Source organism: Centrocercus urophasianus, unplaced genomic scaffold, assembly GCF_019232065.1.
Source record: "Centrocercus urophasianus isolate 14NV4802_14NV808 unplaced genomic scaffold, USGS_Curo_1.0 seq_10, whole genome shotgun sequence".
NCBI lineage: Eukaryota > Metazoa > Chordata > Aves > Galliformes > Phasianidae > Centrocercus > Centrocercus urophasianus.
This window is the reverse complement of record NW_024884142.1, coordinates 677311-688787: the sequence shown is the minus strand read 5'-3', so window position 1 is coordinate 688787 and position 11477 is coordinate 677311. Positions and strand designations below refer to the sequence as shown.

At 53.6% G+C, this 11477-nt stretch overlaps 1 protein-coding gene across 2 annotated transcripts; it reads left to right on the top strand.

Moving 5' to 3' along the window:
- The first annotated feature begins 5425 nt into the window (after positions 1-5425).
- FNDC4 (fibronectin type III domain containing 4) lies at positions 5426-11331 on the top strand. Of its 2 annotated transcripts, none has more exons than XM_042819135.1 (6): positions 5426-5498; positions 8180-8295; positions 8487-8691; positions 8991-9080; positions 9400-9533; positions 10110-11331. In XM_042819135.1, exons 1-6 carry the CDS (start codon positions 5426-5428, stop codon positions 10143-10145), a joined length of 654 nt encoding a protein of 217 aa, XP_042675069.1. In that variant the 3' UTR covers positions 10146-11331. The 2 variants fall into 2 exon arrangements, with proteins under 2 accessions (XP_042675069.1, XP_042675077.1); XM_042819143.1 differs by having other exon boundaries at positions 5479-5498; positions 8184-8295.
- The last annotated feature ends 146 nt before the right edge of the window (positions 11332-11477 follow it).

Genomic DNA, 11477 nt, shown 5'->3' with positions numbered 1-11477 from the left:
TCTGTTCTGTGTGAAACCATGTTGGTTGGTTTTACTTACGATGTCGTTCAGTGTCAGTTTTGCTGTTGGTTTGGTGAGAAGACTTCAGACTGATGAGCTGTGAGCGCTCTGTTTGCCATTGTTTAAATATTGGCACAGTGCTGGCTTTCACTCCTTGTCCTGAAGAGGGGGAGAGAAAACATGGAGGGTTTGTTTTTTGTTGTTCTGTTTTGTTTGAATGACAGCAAACTACAGAATCACAGAATGGCCAGGGTTGGAAGGGACCTCAAGGATGATGAATCTCCAACCCCCTGCCACAGGCAGGGCCACCAACCTCCACATTTCATACCAGCCCAGGCTGCCCAGGGCCCCATCCAACCTGGCCCTGAACACCTCCAGGGATGGACGGGGCATCCACAGCCTCTCTGGGCAGCTGTTCCAGCACCTCACCACTCTCTCTGTAAAGAACTTCCCCTGACATCCAACCTAAATCTTCCCTCCCTCAACTTCAAACCATTTCCCCTTGTCCTGCTGTTATCTGCCCTTGCAAAGAGTTGATTCCCCTCCTGTTTGTAGGCTCCCTTTAGGTACTGCCAGGCTGCACTGAGGTCACCCCGCTGCCTTCCTTTCTGCAGCCCAGCTCCCTCAGCCTGTCTTTGCAGGGGAGGTGCTCCATCCCCCTGATCGTCTTCGTGGCTTTTCCCTGCACCCTCTCCAACAGCTCCCTGTCTTTCTTGTACTGGTGGCTCCAGACCTGGACGCAGTACTCCAGATGGAGCCTCACAAGAGCAGAGTAGAGGGGGACAATCACCTCCCTGTTCCTGCTGCCCCCCCCCCTTTGCTGATTTACAGCAGCTCACTTCTGTATCTGCATGGAATACTTCCAGCTTGTTTCTAATATCTCCCACAGTGAGGACAGCACACTGTGCCACACAGGCTCTTCCATGGGTTCCTCACAGAGGCATTATGCATACCTTGGATGTTTCTCTGTGCACTGTCAGGGTAGCAGTTCTTGAAGCAATTTGGACCTCAGTGATGGCAGTGACCTGCACAGGAGGTGGCTGGAGGGATGATGTCACCCTGGGACACTGCCTGGCTGGAATGATGGGCATAAAACCAACACCACGAAGCACGATCAATTTCTCAAAGTGTTGCTTGACTGAAGGCCAACTTTCTTCAAAATTAAGTAGGTCAATTTTGTAATTAAAATACAGCAAGATTAATAAAGAACTGGGGGGGGAAGCAGGGATAAACTGAACAGCACTGCTTATTAATTAGTGCAGTGTCTCTTTATGTATGTTGTATCAGTTTCAAAAATCCATCTGATCTACTCTTATAGGTTTCCTAAATCACAGAATCAGAGGATCGTTTCGAGTTGGAAGGGACCTTTAGAGGTCATCTCATCTGACTCCAGTGAATGGGACGTGACAGAGCAGCGTGGTGGTGCTGAGCCACCTGCCAGTGTTAAACCACCACATCAGGAGATGCTCCTGGCCACTGCTGGAAATGAGTCCTTTTCAGCCAAGAGTTAATGCCATACCTAGTTTCTAACTAGGACATCTTTGATTTTATTCCTAGCTATTTAATGTTATGCAACCTCCCTCCCTAGACCAAAGGGCCTTTAACCTTCAGCACATTTTCCCAGCTGTGTGTATGCAGCAAAAGACAACCTTTAGGTTTCTTTTTTAAGAGCTCAAGCTCTTTCTGTCTCCCTGTGAGATGTTTCCCATTCCACAGATCTTTGTTTTCTCTGTGCTCCCCAAATGTTCACGTTCTTTTTAAGTGAGACTCAAGGTCAGTTTCTACATCTCCCATGCCTGCTTTTCCCATCTACAGACAGAACAATCTTCACAGTTTACATAACCACAGAGGATGATGTGTGTCCCTGCTGCCCTTGAATCCCTTTCAGCCATTGCTTTGCAGGATGCAGGTTTAGCACAGCCTGCTTTAAACACATCAGCTGTGCCTACACTAAGAAATTAGAGAAGACCAGAGACCATTTCCAAGCACTGAAGTCTGACCATCCTGGCTGTTTAATTGGGGTTTAGCCCCATTGGTGCTTTCCCACACTATCTCCAGGCACTCTTCAAGACATCAGCATCTTGCAGTCCGGGTACACACATCCTATTCTGAACAATTTAGTAGCTGTGGTAGGGATAACTGTTCAGCTGACCCCAGGGCCTGGAAGTAGTACTGAGCACGAATGCATGAGCACCACTTTGTCCAAGGGATCCAGCCTGCGAGAGCCTTGGGGAGCATCCCTGTGCCCCATGGGTGGTCCAGTGGTAAATTGTAGCTACAGTAAATGTGTGTTTTGTGTTTGGATGGGAGGGCAGCTCTGCAGAGACTTGCAAGGGTGGGAATAGGTGGGAATACTGCTGCACAAGGAAGCAGGCTCCCCTGTCATCAAGAATGCCCCAGAGCAACACAGCCACAGTGAGAATTTGGGCATCAGCAAGCTGAAAATCATGATAGATAGCTCCAGTCCACTGCTGTACTTCAAGCACAAGGTCCCAGTCTATCCGAAGGTACTGCACTCCATCCCTGGCCTCCTCAAGACAGGTCTTTATGATCTCCTGAACAAAAGGGAATATTCTTCAGATCAGCCTGAATCTGGACTTGGAATCATAGAATCCTTACAGTTGGAAGGGACCTTGAAAGGCCACACAGTGCAACTCCCCTGCAGTGAGCAGGGACACCCGCAGCTCCCATCAGGGTGCTCAGAGCCTGATTGAGGCTTACCTTGAAAGCCTCCAGGCATGGGGCATCCTCCACATCTCTTTGTTTTTTTCTTTTCCTTTTTGCTTTGCCATTGTGTTCTGAGCTAAAGATTGCAATGGAGAGGTTGTTATTCATTCCCTGTTGCAATTAAGCTTTCAATGAAAGTAATACATTGAATTGAATACATTGAATTTTGGCACATATGCAATTGAATATTTAAGTTGTATTTAAGAAAATGCCTATTTTAAAAGGCTTGATAGCCATTAAAAGTGTTCAGTCATCTCTGTCTTTGTAGTCTTTAAGTACTTAGAAGTGCAGTGGAATAACCCCCTCTAGTTTTATAATAATACTTTTAAAATAACACTTTCCTGTCAAATTGCTTTTCATTTTATCAGGCTCTTGGCTTCAATGCCTTCATGTGGTGTAAATGCATCTAAAGAGAGGCTGTAAGAAAGAAGGGAACGAGTTCTTTGGCAGGGTCTATTGTAACAGGACACGGGGAAATCATTTTGAACTGAAAGAGGGGATATTTAGACTGGATATAAAGAAGTTTTTTACAATATCATCATAGAGTCAGAGAATGGTCCTTGAAAAGGCCCACAGCGATCATCCAGTCCCAACCCCCTGCTGTGTGCAGGTCACCAACCAGCAGCCCAGGCTGCCCAGAGCCACATCCAGCCTGGCCTTGAATGCCTGCAGGGATGGGGCATCCACAGCCTCCTTGGGCAACCTGTTCCACTGCCTCACCACCCTCTGGGGGAAAAACTTCCTCCTAAAATCCAACCTAAACCTGCCCTGTGGTGGTGAGGCATCGGTACAGGTTACCCAGAGGCGAGGTGGATGTCCCTGCAGACAGCCGAGGTCGGGCTGGATCTCTGAGCACTGATGGAGCTGTGGGTGTCCCTGTTCATTGCAGGGAGTTGGACCAGGTGGCCTTTAAAGTTTGTCTTCCAACTCCAACCATTCTGTGTTTCTATGAAACGCTCTGGGAAGGGGTGAGTGGTAACATTATTCATCAGGGATTCTCATACCACTGGATCAACAAACAGGGCATCCACGTCTCAAACACCTTATGCTGTGCTGTTGTCCCATCTTTAAAAAATGATCGGCTAGGAAATACGGTAAGGAGCCACCGTGACACAAATGGTGCAATGTGCACGCATAGAGAATAACCATTAGCTTTCTCTTACAATAGAAACTGGGAAGCACCAAAAGAAGTAATTGGGCAGCTGGTCTAAACCCAACAGAATAAATTACTTTTCACACTGCACATAATTGCATAGCAAAATTCTTGGCTTCACCGTACCCTACGATAATAAAAAGTATTGATGTCTGTTCTTGGGCAGCACTGAACATCCCCCAAGCCAATTATGGTAAAAAATTACCACCTCCAAATGAACAAAAAAAAGGAGATCAGGAGTTATTAGTGACTAGCAGAAGGACTTCACGTTTCATAAAGATTATAATCTCAAAGGGTTGCTATCTACCACCTGGTGATGGAGCTGAGCCACACATTTGAATCATAGACTTGTTCAGGTTGGAAAAGGCTTCTCAGATCCCCAAGTCCAGCCCCAGCCCATCCCACCATGCCCACTGACCACAGTGCTGCATCCCCACAGTTCTGGAACACCTCTAGGGAAGGTGACCCCCCCACTCCCTGGGCAGCTGTGCCACTGCAGCACTGCTCTTTTGGAGGCAGGAGTGGGGCTGTGAGGTCCTTCCATCCCAACCATGCTGTGATTCTATGATACCAAATGCAGACAGGTGAGGGGAATGGCTGGGCAGAGCCGCATTGGGGTCACAACTGGTGGTGTTATTGGACCCAGCTGGGCATACAGTGCCTCTCCTGCCAGGCAGGGAATGGAACACAGCTGACACAGGCTGCAGCACTGTGGGGATAACATCACTCCAATTTTGAAGAAAGGGACAAAGGGAGAGCCATGGAACTACACCTCCGTGCTGGGATACGATGGAGGGACAGCATCAGTGACAGAGGGAGGGCAACTGATGTCCTCTGCCTGGTGTTGTGCACGGCCTCGGATGTTGGCCTGTAGATGTTGGCTGCCCAGAGGGGCTGTGGATGCCCCGTCCATCCCTGGAGGTGTTCAAGGCCAGGTTGGATGGGGCCCTGGGCAGCCCAGTCTAATATTAAATGTGGAGGTTGGTGGCCCTGCGTGTGGCAGGGGGGTTGGAGCTTCATGATCCTTGAGCTCCCTTCCAACTCTGGCCATTCTCTGATTCTGTGGTCCTGCACCACGTCCTTATCTCTGCACAGAAGAGATGTGGATTTCAAGGCTGTAGGTAAGGGATTGGTTGGAAGGTCGCAGCGGGAGGCTCTGTGTCCATCCGGGTGGACGAGCGGCGTCCCCATAGGGGTCAGCATTGGGATGGGACACGCTCGGGCAGCGGGCCCACGGGATGCTAACGAGGTTGAACGAGGCCAGAGGAGCAAAGCACCGCGTTCGGATCGGGGCAACCGAAGACACGAAGATTTGAGAACCGGGGAACGACGGCTGAGGGCGCTGCGGTGCCGCTCGGGGTTGCGGGGCGGAGCCGGACCGGGAAGGGAGGGAGGGAAGGAGGGAAGAAGGGAGGACCGTCCCGCCCCGACACCCCCGCGCTGCGGTCGGGGCTCTGCCCCGCTCCGTCACCCGGCGCAGGGAGCGGGCCGGTGCCAGGGCTGCCGCCCGGGGCAGGGCTGCGGTCCGGGGCCGGCCCCGCCGCCATGGCCCGCTTCTCGGCGTACCTTAACCCCGTGCTGGTGCTCTTCAGCTGCGATCTGTGCCTGGTGCGAGCCAGTAAGTGCCGCCGGGGGACGGGATGGGGATGGGGATGGGGATGGGGATGGGGATGGGGATGGGGATGGGGATGGGGATGGGGATGGGGATGGGACGGGTGTGGCAGGCGGCGATGCCCCGGGGCTGTCCCGTGAGCTGTTCCCCGTGAGCTGCCGTGCCTGCATCCTTTCGGCTGTCCCTGCGCTGCTGTCGGTTCAGACGGAGGTGATGCGCTTTAAGCCGGGCGCTGCTCTCCTTCCTTCCCCGACTCACCTCCATGGCGATGCCTGCCGCTGTCTGTTGGCCCATTCTGCATTGCTACGTCCTGGCAACCCGTCACGGCGGAATGGGCTGCTTCATTCTGAGCTCGGCCCGGTGTCCGTCCCCTGTTGTCCCCTGGCAGCCTCGTTGCACAACGGGAACTCCGGAGCCCGCGGCATTTGGGAAGAAATGCGGTTAAAAAGTGACCCCTCTTCTTCAGGTGTATGGAGTGAGGCTGGCTGCCCTGCCGCAGGGATGGATGGCTTGGACCAACATCTGTGCCCTTGAGCAGCAGTGCCAAGGGCACAGGTCCTCCTCCAGAGGCACAGCAGGACGGGGAGAGAGCATGTGGGGCTGTGCCCCATCTCTATACCCAGCCACGTCCACCAGTGCTGCTACTGAGGTGCATCCGTCCAACACCTCCATGGTAACAGCAAAGGGTGCTCCAGGCCATCAGCATCTTTGTGATGCTGCCCCATTCTTTAATAGGGTTTTAATCAGAAGTGAAGTTGAATAGCTTATAAATGATGCAGGATCATTAGCGCTGGATGCACTGCATGGGGCTGAGCTCTGGGAATAGCATGCCACAGAGCCCAGCAGTCTTGGAGGAGCTCGGTGTTAGGTGTTTTCTAGAGTCATATCAGAGTGCAAAGGTTTTGCAGCCCTGAAAAGCCCACTCGGATCTTTATAGAAATAGAAATCATAGAATGGCCTGCGTTGAAAAGGACCTCAACAATCGTCTGGTTCCAACCCCCTGCTATGTGCAGGTCACCAACCAGCAGACCAGGCTGCCCAGAGCCACATCCAGCCTGGCCTTGAATGCCTGCAGGGATGGGGCATCCACAGCCTCCTTGGGCAACCTGTTCCAGTGCCTCACCACCCTCTGGGGGAAAAACTTCCTCCTAAGATCTAACTGACTGGAGAACATAGGTTTAATGTGGGGATCTTCCTGTGGTGAGAGCTCTCCTTTGGAGGTCTTGTTCCACTGACATTCATCTTGTGTATCCTTGGGGTTTAACATTGTCTCCGTGTTTCCAGAGTGAACTCCTAGAGTCACAAAATCATTCAGGTTGGAAAAGACCTCTCACATCCCAAAGTCCAACCCCAGCCCACCGCACCATGACCACATCCCCATGGTTCTGGAACACTTCCAGGGATGGTGACCCCACCGCCCCCTGGGCAGAGGCCATTACCTCTCATCGCATTATCTGGTTCCAACAGCTGACTCTTTCTGTCCTCACTCTTCCTGCTAGGTGTGCAAATCCCACATGCTCATCTTATGTTCTCTGCAGCAAACCAACCAAGTGACTTGTCCCAGTCCACGTGGACCCAGTAGCGTGGATCATGGATCATTGCAGTGACCTTGCTCTCAAACCGTAGTGACTCAGTGCCACGTCTCAGCATCCCCAGCATGAAGCTGGGCTGGGCCATGCTGTCTTTCTGCAGAACCTAGAAAATTCTGCAGGTTCCATACATAGACTCTTGCATTGCTGAGATGTCAGACCTTTAATTTCTCTGCAAATACGTCAGGCATGTGCAGACCTTTCTTCATTCTGTTAGATGTAAAAGTCCACCTAATTTATTATTGTGATGAAGCATCAGGTCTTGTTCTCGGCCTGAGGCCAAATGGCAGCAGGATGTGGCCACATCCTTAGCACTGAGCTCACATGTTCCAAAGAGCGTAGAGCACATCAGGGCTATGTGCTGGGAATGGCCCATGGCTCGTGCTGAATCCTGAGCTGTGTGAAGAGTTTGGGCATGTGCTGTCCAGTTCAGACCTCAGTAGTTCCAGGGGCTGAAATGACAAAACAGCAGCAGTGGTGCAGCCCGTGGGCCAATCCAAAGGATGGCAGTGGCTCAGTGTTGCTGTCGGCTTTTCAGCTGATGGCATTGCACTGTCAAAGTCAGCTCTGCCCTCTGCACTGGGCTTTCCTCCCCAGTTTGGGGCAGGGAGCAGCGCCAGGCAGATGAGGTGCCCAGGCAGAGCTCCATAGTGTGTTTATTCCAAGCTGCCCCATTTTTCTGTCACAGTTGATATATAAATACTGTGTCTGTGCTGCTTCCTACGCAGCCCTGGGTGGTGTGCCAGGCATTCATGATGTGCACATGCACAGGGCAGCCCCAGAGATTGGAGGATCCTCGTTTCACCGTCACAGTTGTGGTTGAAGTGCTGCATTAATGTAGGGCTTGTTTGGACTCAGAACCCCACAGAAGCGTGGGACTTTACTACCAAGAAGCTGCTGTGTCTGGGCTGAGCAGCAGCATGCCATGCCAGGCAGCCCTGCTGCGACTCTGCAGGATACTTTCCAATAGATGAAAATCTGAGCTGCAGTGGGCGAATGCTGGAGAAAACCCCCGTGGTTGGAGGGAAAGAGAGGGACGAGTGCCTTTTCTGACAGATCTTTTGCTTCTCTCCCATCGATCCACCCCTGCTCACCCAGACAGGCCGCCATCCCCCGTCAATGTGACTGTGACACAGCTGAAGGCGAATTCTGCCACCGTCTCTTGGGATGTGCCAGAAGGAGACGTGGTCATCGGCTATGCCATCCTACAGCAGGTACCCAGGCCGTGTCCCCGGGGGTCCCTCTGGCCGCACAGAGATGCTGCGGAGCGAGGTGCCGGCCCACCCCAGGGGTGGAGGATTGCCTGGGAAGGGAGGAGTGAGGGCAACTGCACTCAGCAGAGCCCTGCAGGCAGGGTGCAGCTGGGATCAACTCCCTGGGGGATGACAGCTCTTCACTCTGGCAGCGGCAGGATGGTCAGATGCAGCGCTTCATCCGGGAGGTGAACACCACCAACCGGGCGTGCGTGCTGTGGGACCTGGCAGAAGATGCCGACTACATCATCCAGGTGCAGAGCATCGGCCTCTATGGGGAAAGTCAGGCCAGCAAGCGCGTCCACTTCCGGACTCTGAAGGAGACCGACCGCCTCCCCTCCAACAGCTCCAACCAAGGTGAGGCATTGCCCGAGTGCCACTCGTGGGGCCGTCTCCTTTCCACTTCGCAGCCACGCTGTGCCTGTTGCCTGGGTTTGCCTAAATGCTGGCCGTGAATCCAAGAGAGATGATGTGCAGCATGGGTCTTTATGGAAAGCCGTAGGCTGCAATGCCTTCTTCCCAGTCAACATTTGTTTGTCAGGGGGAAGTGGGCCTCTCTCTGTAGCTCCTCAGATCCTTGAATGATGCTGGTTATGAGGTGGGTTCTGCTGGGAGGGTGATTAGTGCCAGCCCTGGCCGGCTGCTCTTCTCCACAGGTGACATCACCATGGAAGGGCTGGATAAAGACAGGCAACTGCAGACAGGAGAGATCATCATCATCGTGGCCGTGCTGCTCATGTGGGCAGGTGAGTGCCACTAATAGCATTCCAGCAGGCTGGGACAGAGGCACAGTCTTGGGTCCACAGAGAGGATGGGGCTCAGAGAGTGCAGAGGAATGGTGGCATGGTCCTGGCATCCTCCTTCCTTGCAAGACCATTGGCACTGGTTCTTCTAGATGCTTCTGGCTCCATTTTCATAGAATCGTTAAGGCTGGAAAAGACCTCTAAGGTCATCAAGTCCAACCATCACCCCAACCCCTGGGCCTGGCTGCTCTCCCGCTGTGACAATGGGGAGGGGAGAAGGGGGCAGCCCCGAGGGAGTCCTTCATCCCTCCTCTTTCTGCAGCTGTGATCGCCCTCTTCTGCAGACAGTATGACATCATCAAGGACAACGACTCCAACAACAACAAGGAGAAGACGAAGCCATCTTCGGAGCACAGCACTCCAGAGCGACCCTCTGGAGGACTGCTGCGGAGCAAGGTGAGGGCGAGGGCTGACAGAAGGGCTGGCATGTAACATCTGCTGTGCCTTAGTGGCTGGACAGGTTCCTCTCTCTCCAGAAATAGAAAACACCCCAGTTTGTGTCCTCACCCCAAAAGCCGAGGACTAGCAGTGAGCCCTGGGGCAGTCTGTGTGCCCCATGTGTGAGTGCAGGAGAAACACCCACTGTGATGGCAGGACAACTCTGCTGGGATGGCTCCCATACTGCAGGATGGTAGCTGTCCTCTCGCTGCACAGCCAGTGCATGCCCCATCACCACCCAACACAGAGGCTACGCCTCTTCTGCATCTCAGAGAGGTCAGCACCTGACTTGTTCTTTGTTACTCAACAAAGAGAACCTGCTCTGATGGGATGTTGCAGTAGTTTTTTCCCTTGGGTCTCATCTGCCGTCTCTATTCATCGTGCAAACTCCATTCCCATGTTGCCCACTGGCCTGATTATGTCTCCTTGGTTTCCAGGACTTTGAGGGCCAAGTTCTCTTTCCTCCTCCAGATTTCCCATCCTAAGGCTTCCATAAAGCGTAGCCTCAAATTGTGGTTTTTTTTTCTCTTATAGAAGAAATCTCCCTCTGTCAATATAATCGAGGTGTAAGTGCAGCACCAGCTCTGCATCTGGGCTCCTGGGCATCACGTCAGAGCTAAAACAGGCCTTGGAAGAGGAGGCAGCACCAGGCAGCCAGCCTGGAACTCTGCATGCGAAGATCCACGTATCCGAACTTACGCTTTCCCAAGGGCACCTGTCTGGGGATGTGCATGGAGTTGGCTCCCGGCCGTGCATGTATGCCTGGCCCCGCTTCCCTGCCGCTAAGGAGTGTGGAGCTGAGCGATGGAGTGGGGGCATGCCACCAGCCTGTGGGGGAGCAGAGGGGCTGCTGCCCTGTCCTGCACACAGCCCCGGTGGGAGGCAGCATCCCAGAGCCCAGGCTTGGCCAGAGGCTGTGGTGCAGCTGTGTGGCACCAGATTCCTGCCGAGGAGATGTTCTGGGGCAGACCTGGCTCTCTCTGCTGTGCTGGGGGGGAAGGATTTGCACCTTTCTGGCTCCAAGGCTGAGGGGAGGGCGCAGTGCAGATGCTGGCCCCAGAGCTGCCAGTGAGGTCAAGGCAAGGAGGCAGGGGGCTGGGCTGTGAGAGCAAGTCCCTGCTGGAGGATGGGGCCCACTGCACCCCATCATTGCAGTGAGGGGCTTCCCACGCCTCGCCCTGGCACAGGGGACAAAAACACAAATGAGAGCTTGAGGAGTTAGTGCTGCTGCAGTGCCTGGCTGGGCTGCAGCAGGGCAGGGAGTGTCAGTGCCGTGGGTGAGGCGAGGCTCACAGAGCAATGGGAATGGGTCTGGCCAGCACACTGCTGTGGCTCTACCACTTCTCTGTCAGGGCTCACTGTGAGTGTGCACTGCGTGCATAATGCAGCCAGCCTGGCTGGATTGGTGGGATGCGTGTTGTGTCCGAGGATGAGGTCTGGGCCAGCGATGTTCTCGTGCCAGAGGCAGGGGATGCAGGGTGACACAAGGAGTCCCACTGCCACAGAGGCCGTGCCTGGTGCCCTGGCTGCTGCTCTTCCCTCCGTGCTCTGCTCTGTGGCTGGTCACAGAGCCAGGCGCTGGCTCTGCAGCCCTGGACTCAAGCATCACAGGATCCAGCGTCTTCCAGGAATAAACCTCCCAGCAAAGCACTTTCAGGACTCACTTCCAGGTGCTGTTCAGCTCCTGCTGCAGGACTGGATTGGGAAGGGACAGGGTAAGCAACTCCCTGTGGCGGGGTCTTTTCAATAAAAGCATCCTGGCTCAAAAGCAGCGTTGTCAATGCAGTATTGCAGGTGTGGGGGGGAAAAGAGGGGCACACGTCTAATTGCTTCTTGCACTCCTGTGTATGGCCCTGTTCTTGATAGCACGTGCTCTGCAGCAGGTCCCCAAAGGCTATCCTG